This window comes from Eretmochelys imbricata, chromosome 9 (assembly GCF_965152235.1).
Source record: "Eretmochelys imbricata isolate rEreImb1 chromosome 9, rEreImb1.hap1, whole genome shotgun sequence".
Classification (NCBI taxonomy): Eukaryota; Metazoa; Chordata; order Testudines; family Cheloniidae; genus Eretmochelys; species Eretmochelys imbricata.
This window is the reverse complement of record NC_135580.1, coordinates 294,682-320,057: the sequence shown is the minus strand read 5'-3', so window position 1 is coordinate 320,057 and position 25,376 is coordinate 294,682. Positions and strand designations below refer to the sequence as shown.

The following is a 25,376-nucleotide window of genomic DNA, read 5'->3' as shown; positions in this document are numbered from 1 at the left end:
CTGCCAAAAACAAACCAGGGCTGGTGGAGGTGGTTGCTGGATTCAGCTTCAAAAATCCTCATTTCTCATCTAACTCACTCACTCTTTACTCTAGTGGAAAAAGGTATAACAAGAACCAATGGCAGGAAGCTGAAGCCAGACAAATTCAAATTAGAAACTAGACACAGTTTTTTAACAGTGAGGGTGGTTAACCATTGAAACAAATTACCCAAGGAAGCAGTGGATTTTCCATCACTTGAAGTATTCAAATCAAAGACTTGGATTGGACCTTTCTAGAAGATATGTTTTAGTCAAACACAAGTTATTGGATTCAAGACAGAGAGAACTGGGTGAAATTCTATGGCCTTTGTTATAGGTGGTCAGACTAGATGGTCTAATGGTCCCTTCTGGCTTTAAAATATACGCTGTCAAATGCACAAAGTAAACTGGAAAAAAAAGAGGAAAATATTTTCCTACTAATCTTTCAGTGGTAGTATTCTTAGGTCTTACAAATAATATTACATAAAAAACTTGGCACAGTAGCATAACTTTTTCATGCAGTTGCCCACACAATTGCGTATCTAATATTCATGTAAACAGTTTAACTTTGTGCATGCTATGTGGGGAATTGCATGCACTGATGTACACTTATGCAGCTATTTGGCCATTTGCACACACATTCCAATTTATACACACACACCCACCACGTCTGTCCCTGTGATTGTGTGCACATTGAAAACTGGTTTCTATATGTCCAGATCATTATAAGCTACCACTTTTCTGAGGCATGTATGTATATAAAGGAGTGAAAGAGTAGGGTGCTAAAGGAGTTGGCAGATGTGATTGCAGAGCCATTGGCCGTTATCTTTGAAAACTCATGGCGATCAGAGTTGGTCCTGGATGACTGGAAAAAGGCTAATGTAGTGCCCATCTTTGAAAAAGGGAAGGAGGAGGAATTAATTCTGAAGCACTTTGAGGAGAGGAAAGTGATCAGGAACAGTTAGCATGGATTCACCAAGGGCAAGTCATGCCTGACTAACCTAACTACCTTCTATGCGGAGATAACTGGCTCTGTGGATGAAGGGAAAGCAGTGGATTTGTTATTCCTTGATTTTAGGAAAAATTTTGATATGGTCTCCCACAGTATTTTTGCCAGCAAGTTAAAGAAGTATGGGCTGGAAGAATGGACTATAAGGTGGATAGAAAGCTGGCTAGATCATCGGGCTCAACGGGCAGTGATCAATGGCTCCATGTCTAGTTGGCAGCCCGTATTAAGTAGAGTGCCCCAAGGGTTGGTCCTCGAGCCGGTTTTGTTCAATATCTTCATAAATGATCTGGAGGAAGGTGTGGATTGCACCCTCAGCAAGTTTGCAGATGACACTAAACTGGAAGGAGTGGCAGATACGCTGGAGGGTAGGGATAGGATACAGAGGGCCGTAGACAAATTAGAGGATTGGGCCAAAAGAAATCTGATGAGGTTCAACAAGGACAAGTGCAGTGTCCTGCACTTAGAATGGAAGAATCCCATGCACTGCTACAGACTAGGGACCGAGTGGCTAGGCAGCAGTTCTGCAGAAAAGGACCTAGGGGTTACAGTGGACGAGAAGCTGGATATGAGTCAACAGTGTGCCCTTGTTGCCAAGAAGGCCAATGGCATTTTGGGCCGTATAAGTACGGGCATTGCCAGCAGATCGAGGGACGTGATCGTTCCCCTCTATTCAACATTGGTGAGGCCTCATCTGGAGTACTGTGTCCAGTTTTGAGCCCCACACTACAAGAAGGATGTGGATAAATTGGAGAGAGTCCAGCGAAGGGCAACAAAAATGATTAGGGGACTGGAACACATGACTTATGAGGAGAGGCTGTGGGGACTGGGATTATTTATTCTGCAGAAGAGAAGAATGAGGGGGAATTTGATAGCTGCTTTCAACTACCTGAAAGGGGGTTCCAAAGAGGATGGTTCTAGACTGTTCTCAGTGGTAGCGGGTGACAGACAAGGACTAATGGTCTCAAGTTGCAGTGGGGGAGGTTTAGGTTGGATGTCAGGAAAAAAAATTTTCACTAGGAGGGTGGTGAAGTACTGGAATGGATTACCTAGGGAGGTGGTGGAATCTCCTTCCTTTGAAGTTTTTAAGGTCAGGCTTGACAAAGCCCTGGCTGGGATGATTTAGTTGGGGTTGGTCCTGTTTTGAGCAAGGATTTGGACTAGATGACCTCCTGAGGTCCCTTCCAACCCTGATATTCTATGATTCTATGAAAACTTTAATTTTTCTACAATAAGAACAGGAGTACTTGTGGCACCTTAGCGACTAACAAACTTATTAGAGCATAAGCTTTCGTGGGCTACAGCCCACTTCATCAGATGCATAGAATGGAACATATGGTAGGAAGATAGATATATAGATATATATATATATATATATATATATATATATATATATATATATATATATATATACGCACACATACAGAGAAGGTGGAAGTTGCCATACAAACTGTGGGAGGCAAATGAATTAAGATGAGCTATTATTAGCAGGAGAAAAAAACTTTTGTAGTGATAATCAAGGTGGCCCATTTAGACAGTTGACAAGAAGGTGTGAGGATACTTAACATAGGGAAATAGATTCAATATTGTAATTATTATAATTAAAATAACATGGGTCATTACACATATTGAATCTATTTCCCTATGTTAAGTATCCTCACACCTTCTTGTCAACTGTCTAAATGGGCCACCTTGATTATCACTACAAAAGTCTTTTCCTCCTACTGATAATAGCTCATCTTAATTCATTAGCCTCTTACAGTTTGTATGGCAACTTCCACCTTCTCTGTATGTGTGTATATATATATATGTTCTTACTATATGTTTCATTCTGTGCATCCGATGAAGTGGGCTGTAGCCCACGAAAGCTTATGCTCTAATAAGTTTTTTAGTCTCTAAGGTGCCACAAGTACTCCTGTTCTTTTTGCGGATACAGACTAACACGGCTGCTACTCTGAAACCTGTAATTTTTCTTTTTCTAAAAGGGCCATTTAAAAGTGAATATTGAGCTCTCGTTCTATTTACTGAAAAATTCTCAACTTACAAAGTTGAATAAGAATTTTACTATAGCTTCTGCCGTTTCAGTTGCCTGAAATATATGAAAAGCTGCATGATCTGATTGTACAGATACACAAAAGATTTGTTCCACCCTTGAAAAATGCTTGGAACACATCCATGTGCAGCTCTTAAATTGGGCCTCTATGAGACTGAGCACAAGCACAATAGTAGCTATTACTAGTTGTGCTCAGTGTATAACCTTTTTATGTCATGAAATTGCCTAAAAATTAGATTTGACTATACTATATAGCTAGCACTATATTTTGATGAGTCTGCAGCTTGTAAATCGCATAAATTTTTATCTTCTTATAGATATATCATTACTCCCTGTCAAGGTTCCTTCCCCACTCTGAACGCTAGGGTACAGATGTGGGGACCTGCATGAAAAACCTCCTAAGCTTATCTTTACCAGCTTAGGTCAAAACTTCCCCAAGGTACAAAATATTCCACCCTTTGTCCTTGGGTGGACCAAACAAATACTGGTTACTGGGGAAGAGCTGTTTGGAAATGTCTTTCCCCCCAAAATACTTCCCAAAACCTTGCACCCCACTTCCTGGACAAGGTTTGGTAAAAAGCCTCACCAATTTGCCTAGGTGACTACAGGCCCAGACCCTTGGATCTTAAGAACAATGAACAGTCCTCCCAACACTTGCACACCCCTTTCCTGGGAAATGTTGGATAAAAAGCCTCACCAATTTGCATAGGTGACCACAGACCCAAACCCTTGGATCTGAGAACAATGAAAAAGCATTCAGTTTTCTTACCAGAAGATTTTTAATAGAAATAGAAGTAAATAGAAGGAAAGAAATCACCTCTGTAAAATCAGGATGGTAGATACCTTACAGGGTAATTAGATTCAAAACATAGAGAATCCCTCTAGGCAAAACCTTAAGTTACAAAAAAGATACACAGACAGAAATAGTTATTCTATTCAGCACAGTTCTTTTCTCAGCCATTTAAAGAAATCATAATCTAACACGTACCTAGCTAGATTACTTACTAAAAGTCTAAGACTCCATTCCTGGTCTATCCCCGGCAGAAACAGCATATAGACAGACCCACAGACCCTTTGTTTCTCTCCCTCCTCCCAGCTTTTGAAAGTATCTTGTCTCCTCATTGGTCATTTTGGTCAGGTGCCAGTGAGGTTACCTTTAGCTTCTTAACCCTTTACAGGTGAGAGGATTTTTTTCTCTGGCCAGGAGGGATTTTAAAGGGGTTTACCCTTCCCTTTATATTTATGACACTCCCAAACAACTATATTCAAATATTTGCAAAGGGAAAAACTGAAGTATACATCTGTAATAGCCATTGTTTAAATTAAAATTGTTTTAAATTGTTGATGTATCTCATAAGAGATTTAGTAAATGGTGCCATGCTGAAATAGAATGCATTGGGTGAAATACTGATCCAATTGAAGTCAAAGGTAAAACTCTTCTTGACTTCAGTAGGGCCAGCATTTCACCCTCTGGGGTTTTTTTTGTTTTGTTTTGTTTTTTGATGTATGAAATAATGTCCCCAAGAAAAAAACTTAAGGGATATTTATTTCAGTTTTTTTCACTTAAAATTGTTACATCAGATCATACTTTGAAAATGAAAACATATATTTATTTAAAAGTAGGAGGGTCATTGGCAACCATCGATCCAAACTGGACCATGATATACATGTAAGAGGTCTAATCAGGTGCCTGATGAATCCGCTTATGGCTGACGAGCCCAATTCAAGAGCGACACAGCTTGTTAAAAATTTCACAGATCTATATGTTGTCTGAGTTATAGTCCAAGATTACAGCACGCTGCTTTCTTCTTTCTTGCTTTGCTCCAGTCCTCTGGATTAAAGCCACTTCATGTTGAGCTGCACCCAGTGCCAGATATTCCCTCCAAATTGGACAGGATTCTGCGCGCTCCTCTCAGCTTTCTGTATTGACACTGAATGACTTCATATCATTTTTGCACATTTTGTGATGGTACAATAAAGGGCAACCCCATTTTCTAGAATCGTCTCGAATCTCACTGTACAAAATATTCTTGAGCATATGGTCTCCACCCATTCTGCTGATATGACTGAGCCATTACAACCCGCTCTTCTTGATAGTGGTTTCTAATTGTGTTCGTCCTGCGCACTCCAGCACCTCTGTGTTTGGTATTTTGTCTTTCCACTTTATTTTCAGACTCTTACTCAGGCATTTTCTGTAGTATCTGGCTGGTGAAACTTGCCCATATGCTCAGTGTTTAGCTGATCGCCATATTTGGGGTCGGGAAGGAATTTTCCTCCAGGGCAGATTGGAAGAGGACCTGGAGGTTTTTCGCCTTCCTCTGTAGCATGGGGCACGGATCACTTGCTGGAGGATTCTCTGCTCCTTGAAGTCTTTAAACCATGATTTGAGAAATTCAATAGCTCAGACATAGGTGAGAGGTTTTTCGCAGGAGTGGGTGGGTGAAATTCTGTGGCCTGCGTTGTGCAGGAGGTCAGACTAGATGATCATAATGGTCCCTTCTGACCTTAGTATCTATGAATCTCATGTGGAAGCTATTCAGTCTCCTGATGTGCCTAGCATATGTAGTCCATGTTTCTGAACCATAAAGCAGGGATGACAGCACAAAAGTCTTGTAGATTCACATCTTCACCTTAGTCGATAGTTTGCTGTTATTCCATGCACATCTCTGTAATAGCCCAAAATTCTTAAGCTGCTTTTCCGATTCTGTTAGTCGGTTTAGTCTGAAGGTCAAGATTCCTGCTAATCATAGAACCCAAGTAGCCAAAGCTGTCGATGACACCAAGAGATTTACTCTCCAGAGTGACGTCAGAGACTGGTTCTTCCGCCCCTTGGTACATGATCACAGTCTTCTTGAAACTAATTCTCAACCCAAAACTCTTGGGTAGATTTTCTGCATCATGCAAGAGATTTTGCAGGGAAGATTAGCTATGGGCAACTAAGGCCACATCACCCACAAACAGGAAAACGCTCAGAACCAGCTCTTTCACCTTGATTTTCGCTCTAAACCTTGCGATGTTGAAGAAGCCTCCATCTAGTCTGGTTCAAAGATAAATGCCATTATTGCTGTCCTTAAATGTATGAAGAAGCAGGAATGAAAAGTAGGAGTAATGTGTAGGTAAAGGCATACAGTAGTGTTCAGTGATGTCAGTATGAAACAGTTAGCTGATTAACTTTTGACAGTTGTAAAATCTTGTTAACTGGTTGGCATATAAAGGAGGCTTTTCTATATGGCTCTGAATCAGTCCTGTATTGTGAAGTATGTTGCTGTAGGGAGTAGTTTGTAGTTTTTGATATTGTATTCTACATACATGTATGCTATGGGTAATAAAAATGTATATGGCCTATAGCCAGTCCTTCCATTTCTCTCTAAAGTACCTACATACACTCAGGTTCAGAACTTCTTATACAAAGAGCAAAATTGACAATAGCAAACCTTTGTGGATTTCTGATTTATCAAACAGTCCCAAATTGTAGGTAGCAGGCTTAACACTACCACCCCTCTTTTGATACCATGCCATACCTGCAGATCATGTTTGATATTTGTCCATGTTTTTCTATACATTTGTCCTCCTAGTGAACCAGCACTTAAAGTCCAAAGTAATGGTTGCCTTTATAAATCCCTAAAATAGAATCATACTGAAGACCTACTTTCTTCTCTTCACCACTAAAAGCTAGGAAAAAATAAAGTTCTCTTTCTTACTTGGGTTTGCTTAATGAGAAGACAAACTTTTTTAAGAATCTTACTCCAGCATTTTGCCTAGGCCAAAAATCAAGGATTCACAAAGTCATATGGAGCTCCTACAGAGAGGGATTTAGATAAGTGAAACACAAGTAGGTGCTGCATACAGAGCCACATTCAACATTGTGGTACCTACTCAGTATGCCTTTGTAATCCCAACAAGAGAGTTCTCTACAGAGGCAGGAATCTGATTGAAGGTGAGTGGTGGAGAGGAGTCTGGTGGCTCAACAATGAGTCAGTATAGGGGTCTAGGCAAGGAGAAAGTATGTATTTTACAGATCGAGAATCCTGGAAAGATACTGAAAAACAGGAGACAAGAATCTCAACATAGAAAAATACAGCTTGTTTTTGGCTCATCATTTCAATGGAACTCTTCAAACACAGAAATGTTTAGAGACTAGTTATTTAGTGCACTCTAGTGATCATTTGAATGTAGTGCAGAATTTTTCTACTTAAATATTAGAAAATTCATACTATCATAGAACTGCAGGGATGGAAGGGACTTCCAGAGGTCATCTAGTCCGGCCCCATGCGCTGAGCTGGACCAAGTATACCTAGACCATCCCTGACAGGTGTTTCTCACCTATTTTTAAATTCCTTGTCTTCTACTGAAATTCTTCATCGCATTGCTACTGTATCCACTGGCAGCAGTAAGACTAAGACCATGACTACATCAGAAAGTTTTACTAGTAGTATTTGTGCTGGCATTCAGCTGCTGATGTTGCAGTTTCGCTATAGTGCGTGCATACTTGGCTGCCTTTGCCAGTGCAAAGCATTCTCACAGCAAAAGGCACGCTTCATTATGTAGGCATTTCAGTGTACCTTGCACCACTGTCCAGCACATTGCCTTCTGGGATATATTTTGCAGTGTGTTGGGGGATACTAGCACTTCTCTCAGGAAGTTGTGGGAGAATTGGGGTCAAATTCCCACAGTCCCCTCATGTCCATCCCATCATATTTTTGCACAATTTTTTAAAAATTCCCACAGTCCTTCATGCCGCTTCATGAATACTGAACAGATCAGCTGAGTCATCTTCAGCAAAAAGAAAGAAATGGATATTGGTTGACATTTAGCGAAACAGGAGAGGTATATAATTAGTACTTACTGTTTACAACATAGTTTATAAAATGAAAAGGAGTACTTCTGGCACCTCAGAGACTAACAAATTTATTTGAGCATAAGCTTTCGTGAGCTACAGCTCACTTCATCGGATGCATTCAGTGGAAAATACAGTGGGGAGATTTATATACATAGAGAATATGAAACAATGGGTGTTACCATACACACTGTAAGGAGAGTGATCACTTAAGGTGAGGTATTAACAGGGGGAGGGGAGGACCTTTTGTAGTGATAATCAAGGTGGGCCATTTCCAGCAGTTGACAAGAACATCTGAGGAACAGTGGGGGGAGGAGGGGGAATAAACAAGGGGAAATAGTTTTTACTTTGTGTAATGACCCATCCACTCCCAGTCTCTATTCAAGCCTAAGTTAATTGTATCCAGTTTGCAAATTAATTCCAATTCAGCAGTCTCTCGTTGGAGTCTGTTTGAAGTTTTGTTGAAGAATTGCAACTTTTAGGTCTGTAATCGAGTGACCAAAGAGATTGAAGTGTTCTCCAACTGGTTTTTGAATGTTATAATTCTTGACATCTGATTTGTGTCCATTTATTCTTTTACGTAGAGACTGTCCAGTTTGACCAGTTTACATGGCAGAGGGGCATTGCTGGCACCTGATGGCATATATCACATTGGTAGATGTGCAGGTGAACGAGCCTCTGATAAGTGTGGCTGATGTGATTAGGCCCTATGATGGTGTCCCCTGAATAGATATGTGGACACAGTTGGCAACGGGCTTTTTGGCAAGGATAGGTTCCTGGGTTAGTGGTTCTGTTGTGTGGTATGTGGTTGCTGGTGAGTATTTGCTTCAGGTTGGGGGGCTGTCTGTAAGCAAAGACTGGCCTGTCTCCCAAGATCTGTGAGAGTGATGGGTCGTGCTTCAGGATAGGTTGTAGATCCTTGATGATGCATTGGAGAGGTTTTAGTTGGGGGCTGAAGGTGACGGCTAGTGGCGTTATGTTATTTTCTTTGTTGGGCCTGTCCAATAGTAGGTGACTTCTGGGTACTCTTCTGGCTCTGTCAGTCTGTTTCTTCACTTCCGCAGGTGAGTATTGCAGTTGTAAGAATGCTTGATAGAGATCTTGTAGGTGTTTGTCTCTGTCTGAGGGGTTGGAGCAAATGTGGTTGTATCGTAGAGCTTGGCTGTAGACAATGGATCGTGTGGTGTGGTCTGGATGAAAGCTGGAGGCATGTAGGTAGGAATAGCGGTCAGTAGGTTTCCGGTATAGGGTGGTGTTTATGTGACCATATCTTATTAGCACCATAGTGTCCAGGAAGTGGATCTTTTGTGTGGACTGGTCCAGACTGAGGTTGATGGTGGGATGGAAATTGTTGAAATCATGGTGGAATTCCTCAAGGGCTTCTTTTCCATGGGTCCAGATGATGAAGATGTCATCAGTGTAGCGCATGTAGAGTAGGGGCATTAGGGGACGAGAGCTCAGGAAGCGTTGTTCTCAATCAGCCATAAAAGTGTTGGCATACTGTGGGGCCATGTGGGTACCCATAGCAGTGCCGCTGATTTGAAGATATACATTGTCCCCAAATGTGAAGGAGTTATGGGTGAGGACAAAGTCACAAAGTTCAGCCACCAGTTTCCAATCCCACCATCAACCTCAGCCTGGACCAGTCCACACAAGAGATCCACTTCCTGGACACTATGGAGAAACAGATTGACAGAGCCAGAAGGGTATCTACAACCTATCCTGAAGGACGACCCATCACTCTCACAGCCCACTTCATAGGATGCATAGAATGGAACATATAGTAAGAAGATATATATACTGTGACAGAGTCGGGCCATATGGCTACAGGAGAGTAATAGAAGGCAGATATATTAGCCTCAGGTTAAGTAGGTCCCTTTTCCCTCAGTAAGGTAACAGGGAAGGTTCCTGAACAATCAGGAACCTTCTGGAGACAATTAAGACAGACAGGCTGATTAGAACACCTACAGCCAATCAAGAAGCTGGTAGAATCAATTAAGGCAGGCTAATCAGGGCACCTGGGTTTAAAAAGGAGCTCACTTCAGTTTGTGGTGCGCGTCTGAGGAGCGGGGAGCAAGAGGCACTCGGAGTTGAGAGTGAGAACATGGACTGTTGGAGGACTGAGGAGTACAAGTATTATCAGACACCAGGAGGGAAGGTCCTATGGTGAGAATAAAGAAGGTGTTGGGAGGAGGCCATGGGGAAGCAGCCCAGGGAGTTGTAGCTGTCACACAGCTGTTCCAGGAGGCACTCTAGACAACTGCATTCCACAGGGCTGGAACCCAGAGTAGAGGGCATGCCCGGGTTCCCCCCAAACCTCCCAACTCCTGGTCAGACACAGGAGGAGTCAACCTGGACTGTGGGTTCAGAAAAATGGCCAAGCTGAGGGCTGCCATGAAGCTCCAAGGCAAGCAAATCCTCCAATAAGCGCAAGATCCACCAAGGTAGAGGAGGAACTTCGTCACAATACCCACAGAGAAGGTGGAAGTTGTCATACAAACTGTAAGAGGCTAATGAATTAAGATGAGCTATTATCAGCAGGAGAAAAAAACTTTTGTAGTGACAATCAAGATGGCCCATTTAGTGAGGGAAAGTTATGCCTGACTAATCTAATTGCCTTCTGTGATGAGATAACTGGTTCTGTGGATGAAGGGAAAGCAGTGGACATGTTATTTCTTGACTTTAGCAAAGCTTTTGACACGGTCTCCCACATTATTCTTGTCAGCAAGTTAAAGAAGTATGGGCTGGATAGATGCACTACAAGGTGGGTAGGAAGTTGGCTACATTGTCGGACTCAACGGGTAGCGATCAATGGCTCCATGTCTAGTTTGCAGCCAGTATCTAGCGGAGTGCCCCAAGGGTCGGTCCTGGGGCCGGTTTTGTTCAATATCTTCATAAATGATCTGGAGGATGGTGTGGATTGCACCTTCAGCAAGTTTGCGGATGACAGTAAACTGAGAGGAGTAGGGATAGGATACAGAGGGCTGTAGACAAATTAGAGGATTGAGCCAAAAGAAATCTGATGAGGTTCAACAAAGACAAGTGCAGAGTCCTGCACTTAGGACGGAAGAATCCAATGCACCGCTACAGACTAGGGACCGAATGGCTAGGCAGCAGTTCTGCAGAAAAGGACCTAGGGGTGACAGTGGACGAGAAGCTGGATATGAGTCAGCAATGTGCCCTTGTTGCCAAGAAGGCCAATGGCATTTTGGGATGTATAAGTAGGGGCATAGTGAGCAGATCGAGGGATGTGATCGTTCCCCTCTATTCGACATTGGTGAGGCCTCATCTGGAGTACTGTGTCCAGTTTTGGGCCCCACACTACAAGAAGGATGTGGATACATTGGAGAGAGTCCAGCGAAGGGCAACAAAAATGATTAGGGGTCTGGAACACATGACTTATGAGGAGAGGCTGAGGGAACTGGGATTGTTTAGTCTGCGGAAGAGGGGAATGAGGGGGGGATTTGATAGCTGCTTTTAACTACCTGAAAGGTGGATCCAAAGAGGATGGATCTAGACTATTCTCAGTGATAGCAGATGACAGGACAAAGAGTAATTGTCTCAAGTTGCAGTGGGGGAGATTTAGGTTGGATATTAGGAAAAACTATTTTACTAGGAGGGTGGTGAAACACTGGATTGCGTTACCTAGGGAGGTGGTGGAATCCCCTTTCTTGGAAGTTTTTAAGGTGAGGCTTGACAAAGCCCTGGCTGAGATGATTTAGTTGGGGATTGATCCTGCTCTGGGGAGGGGGTTCGACTAGATGACCTCCAGAGGTCCCTTCCAACTCTGATATTCTATGATTCTGTAATACTTAACATAGGGAAATAGATTCAATATGTGTAATGACCCAGCCGCTCCCAGTCTCTATTCAAGTTAATGGTATCTAGTTTGGATATTAAATCAAGCTCAGCAGTTTCTCACTGGAGTCTGTTTTTGAAGATTTTCTGTTGCAAAATTGCCACCCTTAAATCTTCTACTGAGTGGCCAGAGAGGTTGAAGTGTTCTCCTACCAGTTTTTGAATGTTATGATTCCTGATGTCAGATTTCTGTCCATTTATTCTTTTGCGTAGAGACTGTCCTGTTTGGCCTCACACCTTCTTGTCAACTGTCCAAATGGGCCATCTTGATTATCACTACAAAAGTTTTTTTCTCCTGCTGGTAATAGTTCATCTTAATTCATTAGCCTCTTACAGTTTGTATGGCAACTTCCACCTCCTCTGTAAGTATACAAATATATCTTCTTACTATATCTTCCATTCTATGCATCCGATGAAGTGGGCTGTAGCCTATGAAAGCTTATACTCTAATAAGTTTGTTAGTCTCTAAGGTGCCACAAGTACTCCTGTTCTTTTTGCGGATATAGACTAACACGGCTGCTACTCTGAAACCTGTTCTGTTGTGTTAATTTCATTGGAATAAATGGGCACAGAGAGTCAAAAGTGTTAACATGACATGTCACTGTATAGCACTAAACAATTAAACTCAGTTAAAGGTTTCATTTCAAGTACATAGACTTTGGCCTGCTTAATCCTATGAAAATAACACCATTACATTTTTTTAACCTTTTATTAAAGATCCAGAAAAAGAAGGAAAAACAGTTCAGGCATCTGAAATATAAAATATTAACTCAGACTTTCATTTTAATACTGTTCCTTTTTCCCTCCCCCCCACCCCCCACACACATTTGGCAGTCTTTTAGATGGCATTAAAATGGTAATAACTGTTCTTTTGGGGAAAAGGAGAGGTTAACTGAGATGGTTGGTTGGAGCTGCTGCTGCTGTTAGAGTCCAGTCTTGCTTTCTTGAAGGCAAAACAAGACACACACACACAAAAGGAGACAGAAAAGAACAGCAAAAATACAAAATCCAGCTTCTGTCTTTGGTGGTGACATTTACTTGCATCCTCCCTATTGGAGAAACACAGACACAACACATACTTTTATCAGTCACTCCAAGATGTGGCAAATTTGTACCAGAATCAGGCTGTTTAGGACATTGCTTTTAGCTACCTCACAGGGCACGGGTTCTCAGCAGTGTTACAAAATGTGTAGTTTTGGCCAGCTAAGCCAGACTCTTACTACACAGAAGAGAAAAGAGCAATAGGAAAGAGAAAAAATAACATGGGGATGGAAAATGATGTATGACAGAAGCGGTGACAGCAGAAACCTAAATTTCACATTCCAGGTGATGATTGGGATTGAGACAGAACCAGTGGAGGTGTTGATGTCGTTAAGGACCTTCTTTCTGGCTTGTTCTAGTCAGGACATCTCTGAGGCTCAGGAAGGTTGTGAGTTGTGTCACAGGGCACAACAACAGTAAGTGGGCGCTTTCCATACCACCAGCCGGTCTGCAGCATAGGCTGGGAAGTAATAAAGTGGAATTATTATCCAAACAATAGAGTTTTATTGAGTAACAAAAACACTTACTCTAAATACTCTGCAAATTAAAAGCAAATATATTAAAACCTTAATAAATTACTGGGCTAGATCTTAATGAAGGGGATGGAATAGTCATGTCCATTTTAGCTACACATGCATCGACCGTGCCTCTCACAGGGTATATGAAGCTGTAGTCGTCCATGACATCCCCAGGGTGGAGTCAGAGGGGTAGGGATGTGGTCTGGAATGTCAAGGGGGCATGTAGGGAGGTGCTACACTGGAGGCGGCTGTGATTGCAGAGCCATTGGCCATTATCTTTGAAAACTCGTGGCGAACGGGGGAAGTCCCGGATGACTGGAAAAAGGCTAATGTAGTGCCAATCTTTAAAAAAGGGAAGAAGGAGGATCCTGGGAACTACAGTCCGGTCAGCCTCACCTCAGTCCCCGGAAAAATCATGGAGCAGGTCCTCAAGGAATCAATCCTGAAGCACTTACATGAGAGGAAAGTGATCAGGAACAGTCAGCATGGATTCACCAAGGGAAGGTCATGCCTGACTAATCTAATCGCCTTCTATGATGAGATTACTGGTTCTGTGGATGAAGGGGAAGCAGTGGATGTATTGTTTCTTGACTTTAGCAAAGCTTTTGACACGGTCTCCCACAGTATTCTTGTCAGCAAGTTAAAGAAGTATGGGCTGGATGAATGCACTATAAGGTGGGTAGAAAGCTGGCTAGATTGTCGGGCTCAAGGGGTAGTGATCAATGGCTCCATGTCTAGTTGGCAGCCGGTGTCAAGTGGAGTGCCCCAGGGGTCGGTCCTGGGGCCGGTTTTATTCAATATCTTCATAAATGATCTGGAGGATGGTGTGGATTACACTCTCAGCAAATTTGCGGATGATACTAAACTGGGAGGAGTGGTAGATACACTGGAGGGCAGGGATAGGATACAGAGGGACCTAGACAAATTGGAGGATTGGGCCAAAAGAAATCTGATGAGGTTCAATAAGGATAAGTGCAGGGTCCTGCACTTAGGATGGAAGAACCCAATGCACCGCTACAGACTAGGGACCGAATGGCTAGGCAGCAGTTCTGCAGAAAAGGACCTAGGGGTGACAGTGGACGAGAAGCTGGATATGAGTCAGCAGTGTGCCCTTGTTGCCAAGAAGGCCAATGGCATTTTGGGATGTATAAGTAGGGGCATAGTGAGCAGATCGAGGGATGTGATCGTTCCCCTCTATTCGACATTGGTGAGGCCTCATCTGGAGTACTGTGTCCAGTTTTGGGCCCCACACTACAAGAAGGATGTGGATACATTGGAGAGAGTCCAGCGAAGGGCAACAAAAATGATTAGGGGTCTGGAACACATGACTTATGAGGAGAGGCTGAGGGAACTGGGATTGTTTAGTCTGCAGAAGAGAAGAATGAGGGGGGGATTTGATAGCTGCTTTCAACTACCTGAGAGGTGGTTCCAGAGAGGATGGTTCTAGACTATTCTCAGTGGTAGAAGAGGACAGGACAAGGAGTAATGGTCTCAAGTTGCAGTGGGGGAGGTTTAGGTTGGATATTAGGAAAAACTTTTTCACTAGGAGGGTGGTGAAACACTGGAATGCGTTACCTAGGGAGGTGGTAGAATCTCCTTCCTTAGAAGTTTTTAAGGTGAGGCTTGACAAAGCCCTGGCTGGGATGATTTAATTGGGGATTGGTCCTGCTTTGAGCAGGGGGTTGGACTAGATGACCTCCTGAGGTCCCTTCCAACCTTGATATTCTATGATTCTTGATATTCTATGAAGGTGACAGTGACAGGTGCATCCTGGGGTCCCAAGAGATGGTAAAGCTTGCACCTTCCAGTTCACCTATCTTCTAGCCCAACTGCTTAACTTATTTGATCCTTCTCCTGAAGTCTCTTTTTTTTAAGGACCCTAAAAGGGAATGATTGGTTGAATAGCCCATTCCCTCATAGTCCACCAGTATGTCTAATGTCCAACACACCACTTTTGGTACATTGATCTCAGGTCCCACACTCCTCTCATTTACCAGACATGATATTAATGTAAGCGGGGGAATAGTCCCACTATTGTGGGGAACTTTCCTGGCTTCTGCATCACCCCGGTGAAATGGGCTAGCGATAGGATCTGAGGTTCTCTCTCTGCACTGGGCACTTCTCTGACCCACTGACCATTACATACAATTTAAAGCAAATGCAAGTTATTTAATCAACAATTAATTTTAAAAAGAATAAGGAAAAATGGGAAAGGTTAAAGGAAACACATCAACCCGCTCTGTGGTAGGTAACATCACAAACAGTGTCTCTGGAATGTCAGGGCAGTTCACAGTCTGTTCCTTGTAAGTCCCAGGACATTTGCTCTGGTGGTGGCCTCACGCTCTCAGGCTCTAAGTGGTAAGAACCCTTCTTCCCAGTGTCGCCCCCGCCCTGGCGGGGTTACGATCCAATCGTGGCCTGCAGAGAGTCTTGGCTGAGGCGTCTGCCTGTGCTGGGCCCACTGCCCAGGGTCCCCCTCACCCTCCCCAGCTGCTCACTGCACCCAGCTCCGGACTGCTCCAGCCCCAGCTCCACCACTCTGTCTCAACACGGCTGCTGCTGCTGCTCTGCCTCCAGCTCCCTGGGCTGCTTCTTTGGCCCCTCTGGCTCTGGTTGCTACAGCTCTGCTCCCAAGACAGGTCTGCTCTGTAGGCTTCTGTGACTCTGCTCCCAGCACTGAGCTGCTTCCTGGGCTGCTTTTCTGGCCCCTCTGGCTCTGGTTGCTGCAGCTCTGCTCCCAGGACAGGGTCTGCTCTCTCTGGGCTGCTTTTCTGGTCCCTCTGGATCTGGCACAGCTCTGCTCCCTGGCTTAGCTTGGGCCCCAGCTTTCTCCTTAGCTCGGCCCCACTCTGTCTCACCCAGGCAATTACAGCTCACATGGAGGACAGGACCTCCCTGGCCTCCTCTCTGATTAGCCTGCCCGCCCTGTCATTCAGGCTGACCTGTAGCATTAGCCTCTCCCCATTGTTCCTGGGGGCTGTCAGTCTCAGGGTCCTGATTCTCCATCAACCCTTCCCCCTTTTTAGTACTGACAGCTAGCAACTAAAACACCCCACTGAATGTTAATAAGGGGGCAATAGTCCCCTTACATTAACACTGTCCCTGAGTTATACCAATAGGCCTTTTTGTTTGGCATAGCCCAGTCTTTTGTGCCTTTCCCATTAACATTTGTTATAGATGACTGGATAAAAAAGGTATTAAATGTTCCAGTTTCCCACAGTTAAGCTTATACTTGGGATAGGGCTGTTAGTCTGCAATTATTACATCAGTGCCCTCTGCTTATTAAGATGACTAGTATGCTTCCCTCTCTGTTTGTTGTATCTACATGCTGGTTTTTGTCTTATACTTAGATTATAAACTCCTTGAGGCAGGGAGTTGTGTTTGTATAGTGCCTAGCACAATGGGGCCCTGATCCGTGACTCAGTGTAGTGGCGAGTAGAAGTGTAGGATTGTGTTAAATTTAGAATGCATATCGTATATTAATAAATAGTTAATAGAATGTCAACAGATTTATACACTGTAAAAACTAATATGAGTGTACACATGTAACAGAAGGTGGGTATTTTATGTAAGCATTCAAGAAAAAAATGTGCACGGCTCCTTAAAATGAGTGTGCTATCTGACAATCTTCAGCCATTTTTATTTTATTAAAAAGGTTGTTTTAATAGAAAACCTTACACTGATTCTCTGACACTGATTCATGAATAATGACCAGGATCTCATCATTGCTTTCTGTCTTTTAGAGAACCTAGAAAAGTTGTACTACATCGTGGATCAACAGGACTTGGTTTCAACATTGTGGGAGGGGAAGATGGAGAAGGAATTTTCATCTCTTTCATTCTCGCAGGAGGGCCTGCTGATCTGAGTGGTGAGCTCAGGAAAGGAGATCGTATAATTTCGGTAGGATTCATTAAATTTAAAAACATGTATTTCCTCCTCTTAGTCTGTTTTACTTTGTTGGCTTATATGGCTCATTACAAGGGAACCTAGTGAACTAGTTGGACTAATTTTGAGAATGTGGGACAAGGAGTAAGTATTCTGCTTCATGTTATCTGATTTAGAGACCTGATTTAAAAGCCAAACATTCTGTGGGGAGGTGGTGTAATGCACACCACAACTGACAAACCTTGATACCACCTGTTTTTGTAAAAAAATTACTGTGTTTAAAATTAGGGGAAAATCAATTTTTTGGATTCATAAAAATAAAATGGGTAAGTGTACAGGCCACACAAGTCTGCTCTGCCTGTGGGTGTACAGAGAGGAAGGATGGTGCACTGGTTACGGCACTAAAGTGGGACGTTGGAGGCATGGGTATTGTTCCCTGCTCTGCCACAGACTTCCCGTGTGATCTTTAGCAGTTACTACAGTATCTCTACATGGGGATAGAAAACCTACAGCTGGCCCAGACAGCTTACAACTTGGGCTTGCGGGGCTCAAGCTCCAGGGGTAGAAAAATTTCTGTTAGACATAGAATCATAGAATATCAGGGTTGGAAGGGACCTCAGGAAGTCATCTAGTCCAACCCCCTGCTCAAAGCAGGACCAATCCCCAATTAAATCATCCCAGCCAGGGCTTTGTCAAACCTGACCTTAAAAATATCTAAGGAAGGAGATTCCACCACCTCCCTAGGTAACGCATTCCAGTGTTTCACCACCCTCCTAGTGAAAAAGTTTTTCCTAATATCCAACCTAAACCTCCCCCACTGCAACTTAAGACCATTACTCCTTGCTCTGTCATCTGCTACCACTGAGAACAGTCTAGATCCATCCTCTTTGGAACCCCCTTTCAGGTAGTTGAAAGCAGCTATCAAATCCCCCCTCATTCTTCTCTTCCGCAGACTAAACTATCCCAGTTCCCTCAGCCTCTCCTCATAAGTCATGTGTTCCAGACCCCTAATCATTTTTGTTGCCCTTTGCTGGACTCTCTCCAATGTATCCACATCCTTCTTGTAGTGTGGGGCCCAAAACTGGACACAGTACTCCAGATGAGGCCTCACCAATGTCGAATAGAGGGGAACAATCACGTCCCTCGATCTGCTGGCAGTGCCCCTACTTATACATCCCAAAAGCCATTGGCCTTCTTGGCAACAAGGGCACACTGTTGACTCATATCCAGCTTCCCATCCACTGTAACCCCTAGGTCCTTTTCTGCAGAACTGCTGCCTAGCCATTTGGTCCCTAGTCTGTAGCAGTGCATGGGATTCTTCCGTCCTAAGTGCAAGACTCTGCACTTGTCCTTGTTGAACCTCATCAGATTTCTTTTGGCCCAATCCTCCAATTTGTCTACGGCCCTCTGTATCCTATCGCTACCCTCCAGTGTATCTGCCACTCCTCCCAGTTTAGTGTCATCTGCAAACTTGCTGAGGGTGCAATCCACACCTTCCTCCAGATCATTTATGAAGATACTGAACAAAACCGGCTCGAGGACCAACCCTTGGGGCACTCTACTTAATACGGGCTGCCAACTAGACATGGAGCCATTGATCACTGCCCGTTGAGCCCGACAATCTAGCCAACTTTCTGTCCACCTGATAGTCCATTCATCCAGCCCATACTTCTTTAACTTGCTGGCAAGAATACTGTGGGAGACCGTGTCAAAAGCTTTGCTAAAGTCAAGGAACAACACGTCCACTGCTTTCCCCTCATCCACAGAGCCAGTTATCTCGTCATAGAAGGCAGTTACATTAGTCAGGTATGACTTGCCCTTGGTGAATCCATGCTGACTGTTCCGGATCACTTTCCTCTCATCTAAATGCTTCAGAATTGATTCCTTGAGGACCTGCTCCATGATTTTTCCAGGGACTGAGGTGAGGCTGACTGGCCTGTAGTTCACAGGATCTTCCTCCTTCCCTTTTTTAAAGATGGGCACTACATTAACCTTTTTCCAGTCATCCGGGACTTCCCCCGATCGCCATGAGTTTTCAAAGATAATGGCCAGTGGCTCTGCAATCACATCTACCAACTCCTTTAGCACTCTCGGATGCAGCGCATCCGGCCCCATGGACTTGTGCTCATCCAGCTTTTCTAAATAGTCCTGAACCACTTAAGTAGCCTGTGCTGTGGAACCCTGTGATGTGGGAGGGCCTCCAAACCACAGGGCCATGACATGGGGGTTTTATCCCTGTATAAATGTACATTGGTCAGCAAGCACTCATAATCTGGATCCTAGAACCCTGCTAGGTGGGATGGCTCAGAGCCCAAGTCCTACTGTGGCTGACGTCCAAGCCCCATCATTTTGCAGTTTGGATGCAGATCAAGCAGAAGGCCTGCATAGTGTAGTATGGACATGTTAGCACAGCTGTGAGGATCCAACAGTCGTAAACCCAGGTTTACGATACACTGTGGATGCTCAAGCACGGGCTTAGAAACACGAAGTCCACACGCCTGGCTCCTACAGATCCAGGCTTAGTGTAAGAGACATACCTTTAGTGCCTTAGTTCCCTATCAGTAACATGGGAATAATGGCTCTCCCCTACCTTATGGGGATGTTGTGAGGATACGTTTAAGATTGTAAGGCTCCAGTAATGGGAGCCATAGAAGTATGAAAGAAGAGAAAGACAGAGACTTATGACAAACTGCAGGACAGATCTTTACAACCCAGCAGTGCTGGCTTGCTTAACAGGCTGTTTCTAGAGGTGGAGAGGCGTAGCAATAATGCTCCAAAAATGTCTGTGTAATGAACATGATATCTAGCGGAAGCCCCAGAAAGCATGACAATCGCAGTCTGGAACCAGTCTTTGAGGAGATCATAGCATCTCCCCAGAATGGATCCTGCAACTGTTAGTAGAACACCCTACCCCTCATCCCTCAAATATCATTCATCATGTTCCATCTGCCAGAAGAAAGCTGGATACAGCTACCTCCAAGACAGTCAAAACACTCCATATACCCAACAAAGTGGCTCACTGGAAAGCGGTACACCTCCTCGACTCGACTCTCAGGATCCCCCTGTGTTGTGTAGCAGTACCATTTGATGGTACCAGATAACTTAGCAAACCTTCTCTTTTTTTAGGACTGTCAAGCGATTAAAAAAATTAATCGCAATTAATCGTACTTTTAAACAATAATAGAATACCATTTATTTGAATATTTTTGGCTGTTTTCTACATTTTCCAACATATTGATTTCTATTAGAACACAGAATATAAAGTGTGCTGTGCTCATTTTATATTTATTTTTGATTACAACGTAATACAAGTATTGTAGTGCAATCTCTTTATAATGAAAGTTGAATTTACAAATGTAGAATTATGTACAAAAAATAACTGCATTCAAAAATAAAACAATGTAAAACTTTAGAACCTAGAGGTCCACTCAGTCCTACTTCAGCCAATCACTCAGACAAACAAGTTTGGTTACAATTTGCAGGAGATAATGCTGCCCACATCTTGTTTACAATGTCACCTGAAAGTGAGAACAGGCTTTCACATGGCACCATTGTAGCCAGCATCGCAAGATTTTTACGTGCCAGATGCGCTAAAGATTCATATGGGCCTTCGTGCTTCAACCACCGTTCCAGAAGATATGCATCCATGCTGACGACAAGTTCCACTCGATAACAGTCCAAAACAGTGCGGACTGACGCATGTTCATTTTCGTTATTGGAGTCAGATGCCGCCAGAGGAAGGTTGGTTTTCTTTTTTGGTGGTTTGGGTTCTGTAGTTTCCGCATTGGAATGTTGCTCTTTTAAGACTTCTGAAAACATTCTCCACACCTTGTCCCTCTCAGATTTTGGAAGGCACTTCAGATTCTTAAACCTTGGGTCGAGTGCTGTATCTATCCTTAGAAATCTCACATTGGTATGTTCTTTGCGTTTTGTCAAATCTGCTCTGAAAGTGTTCTTAAAATGAACGTGTGCTGGGTCATCATCCAAGACTGCTATAACATGAAATATGTGGCAGAATGCGGGTAAAACAGAGCAGGGGGCATACAATTCTCCCCCAAGGAGTTCAGTCACAAATTTAATTAATGCACTATTTTTTTTAACAAATATCAGCATGGAAGCATGAAGGGGCATATGAATGTTTAGCATATCTGGCACTTAAATATCTTGCAACACCAGCTACAAAAGTGCCATGCGAATGCCTGTTTTCACTTTCAGGTGACATTGTAAATAAGCAGTCAGCAGTATCTCCCATAAATGTAAACAAACTTGTTTGTTTTAGCAATTGGCTGAACGAGAAGTAGGACTGAGTGGACTTGTAGGCTCTAAAGTTTTACATTGTTTTGTTTTTGAGTGCAGTTATGTAACAACCAAAAATATCTACATTTGTAAGTTACACTTTCACAGTAAAGAGATAGCACTACAGTACTTGTATGAGGTGAATTGAAAAATAGTATTTCTTTTGTTCATTGTTTTTACAGTGCAAATATTTGTAATCAAAATAATAATATAAAGTGAGCACTGTACACTTCGTATTCTGTGTTGTTATAGAAATCAATATATTTGAAAATGTAGAAAAACATCCAAAAATATTTAATAAATTTCTGTTGGTATTTTATTTCTTAACAGTGTAATTAATCACGTTTAATTTTTTTAATCGCAGTTAATTTTTTTGAGTTAATCGTGTGAGTTAACTGCAATTAATGTACAGCCCTACTTTTTATATTTAAAAATTACTGTTTTAGTGCAGAGTATATAGACTGATTTTATTCCATTGGTGACATAATGGAGATGATTTGGATTATTCTTTTTTGCTTGGGAGGATTTTGGGGGAAGTTAGTATTGTGGTTGGAATATAGTAACTAAAATAGAAAATAAAATTCCTTGCTAATTTTCACACCACGATCTATTGCTTTTTATAAGTTTTACATTCTTCTAATCTGAAAGTCTTTTCATTTTATTAATAATGGGAGGTGGTAGAATCTCCTTCCTTAGAAGTTTATAAGGTCAGGCTTGACAAAGCCCTGGCTGGGATGATTTAATTGGGGATTGGTCCTGCTTTGAGCAGGGGGTTGGACTAGATGACCTCCTGAGGTCTCTTCCAACCCTGATATTCTATGATTCTATTGAAGGACCTAAGGTTTTTGTACCTTTTCTCTGAAAATTAATATTCACCCTTAATTTATTGAATTAGTTGCAGGGGACAGTTATATTGTAAAATGATAGTTATGTAAAAAATTGTAATTAAAGAAGGACTTATATACTTAAGTTAGTGTCAGCTTTTCCATTATATATTCCTTTTTTTAAGAGGGTCATAGCAGCTGTAAAAAGTGCCTTTGGACTATTACAGTGTGGCATAGAAAATCTAGGCTGTATTTTAAGGAATCCCTGTTGAGGTTACAGGGACAAACCATCCCGATGTGTCGAAAGAATAGTAAATATGGCAGGCGACCAGCTTGGCTTAACGGTGAAATCCTAGCGGATCTTAAACATAAAAAAGAAGCTTACAAGAAGTGGAAGGTTGGACATATGACCAGGGAAGAGTATAAAAATATTGCTCGGGCATGTAGGAATGAAATCAGGAGGGCCAAATCGCACCTGGAGCTGCAGCTAGCAAGAGATGTCAAGAGTAACAAGAAGGGTTTCTTCAGGTATGTTGGCAACAAGAAGAAAGCCAAGGAAAGTGTGGGCCCCTTACTGAATGAGGGAGGCAACCCAGTGACAGAGGATGTGGAAAAAGCTAATGTACTCAATGCTTTTTTTGCCTCTGTCTTCACGAACAAGGTCAGCTCCCAGACTGCTGTGCTGGGCATCACAACATGGGGAGTAGATGGCCAGCCCTCTGTGGAGAAAGAGGTGGTTAGGGACTATTTAGAAAAGCTGGACGTGCACAAGTCCATGGGGCCGGACGCGTTGCATCCGAGAGTGCTAAAGGAATTGGCGGCTGTGATTGCAGAGCTATTGGCCATTATCTTTGAAAACTCGTGGCGAACGGGGGAAGTCCCAGATGACTGGAAAAAGGCTAATGTAGTGCCCATCTTTAAAAAAGGGAAGAAGGAGGATCCTGGGAACTACAGTCCGGTCAGCCTCACCTCAGTCCCCGGAAAAATCATGGAGCAGGTCCTCAAAGAATCAATCCTGAAGCACTTACATGAGAGGAAAGTGATCAGGAACAGTCAGCATGGATTCACCAAGGGAAGGTCATGCCTGACTAATCTAATTGCCTTCTATGATGAGATTACTGGTTCTGTGGATGAAGGGAAAGCAGTGGATGTATTGTTTCTTGACTTTAGCAAAGCTTTTGACACGGTCTCCCACCGAATTCTTGTCAGCAAGTTAAAGAAATATGGGCTGGATGAATGCACTATAAGGTGGGTAGAAAGTTGGCTAGATTGTCGGGCTCAACGGGTAGTGATCAATGACTCCATGTCTAGTTGGCAGCCGGTGTCAAGTGGAGTGCCCCAGGGGTCGGTCCTGGGGCCGGTTTTGTTCAATATCTTCATAAATGATCTGGAGGATGGTGTGGATTGCACTCTCAGCAAATTTGCGGACGATACTAAACTGGGAGGAGTGGTAGATACGCTGGAGGGCAGGGATAGGATACAGAGGGACCTAGACAAATTGGAGGATTGGGCCAAAAGAAATCTGATGAGGTTCAATAAGGATAAGTGCAGGGTCCTGCACTTAGGACGGAAGAACCCAATGCATTGCTACAGACTAGGGACCGAATGGCTCAGCAGCAGTTCTGCGGAAAAGGACCTAGGGGTGACAGTGGACGAGAAGCTGAATATGAGTCAGCAGTGTGCCCTTATTGCCAAGAAGGCCAATGGCATTTTGGGATGTATAAGTAGGGGCATAGCGAGCAGATCGAGGGATGTGATCGTCCCCCTCTATTCGACATTGGTGAGGCCTCATCTGGAGTACTGTGTCCAGTATTGGGCCCCACACTACAGGAAGGATGTGGATAAATTGGAGAGAGTCCAGCGAAGGACAACAAAAATGATTAGGGGTCTGGAACACATGACTTATGAGGAAAGGCTGAGGGAACTGGGATTGTTTAGTCTGTAGAGGGAAGAATGAGGGGGGATTTGATAGCTGCTTTCAACTACCTGAGAGGTGGTTCCAGAGAGGATGGTTCTAGACTATTCTCAGTGGTAGAAGAGGACAGGACAAGGAGTAATGGTCTCAAGTTGCAGTGGGGGAGGTTTAGGTTGGATATTAAGAAAAACTTTTTCACTAGGAGCGTGGTGAAACACTGGAATGCGTTACCTAGGGAGGTGGTAGAATCTCCTTCCTTAGAAGTTTTTAAGGTCATACTTGACAAAGCCCTGGCTGGGATGATTTAATTGGGGATTGGTCCTGCTTTTGAGCAGGGGGTTGGACTAGATGACCTCCTGAGGTCCCTTCCAACCCTGATATTCTATGATTCTATGATTATAGAGCTTGAAGCTTTTTTTTTTTTTCTGATAATTTATAAATCTGCTTTGGCTGCTTTATTAAATTTGTACTGTATTTTGTACTGCATGTCAAATGACTTCATGTTTAAATTGAAGTTTTGGAGGTCATTAGTTCATAATGTAGATTAATGCCTTTTAACTATTTTGAAATATAAGGATAGATGAAAATCGGTCAAGTTGTTTCTGCAGAACATTGGCAGCTTCACGGGATATGTGCAGCACCAAAAGTTACACTGTAGTCTTGATATCCTATGACCATTAAGAATGTGCAAATTATGAACTACCTAAACAACAAATGAATAAGAGTCTCAAAAAGTATAATGCAAACTTGAATTTATACCAGTGGATGGAACCTGAGTTTTCATCCATTAAAAAGTCTGAAACTTATACATTTTAAGTTCAGGTGCATTGAAAAATACTATTTCTTTTGTTTTTTTACAGTGCAAATACTTGTAATCAAAAATAAACATAAAGTGAGCACTGTACACTTTGTATTCTTTGTTGTAACTGAAATCAATATATTTGAAAATGTAGAAAACATCCAAAAATATTTAAATTATATTGTATTCTATTATTGTTTTACAGTGCAATTAATCGTGATTAATTTTTTTAATCACTTGACAGCCCTATTTGCTTCATATGAATTTTCACCCACTTGTATATTAAAACAATGTTCTGTGATAAATTTCAATTAGCATTATTGTTT

At 42.8% G+C, this 25,376-nt stretch overlaps 1 protein-coding gene across 17 annotated transcripts in view; it reads left to right on the top strand.

The window, feature by feature from the left end:
* DLG1 (discs large MAGUK scaffold protein 1) overlaps positions 1–25,376 on the top strand; it is a 451,639-nt gene that overhangs the window by 306,366 nt on the left and 119,897 nt on the right. For all 17 annotated transcript variants that reach the window (XM_077826706.1, XM_077826707.1, XM_077826705.1 and 14 more), the window contains one exon: positions 17,075–17,231. In XM_077826706.1, coding sequence (XP_077682832.1) covers positions 17,075–17,231 — 157 coding nt within the window. The remainder of the gene's footprint in view (positions 1–17,074; positions 17,232–25,376) is intronic.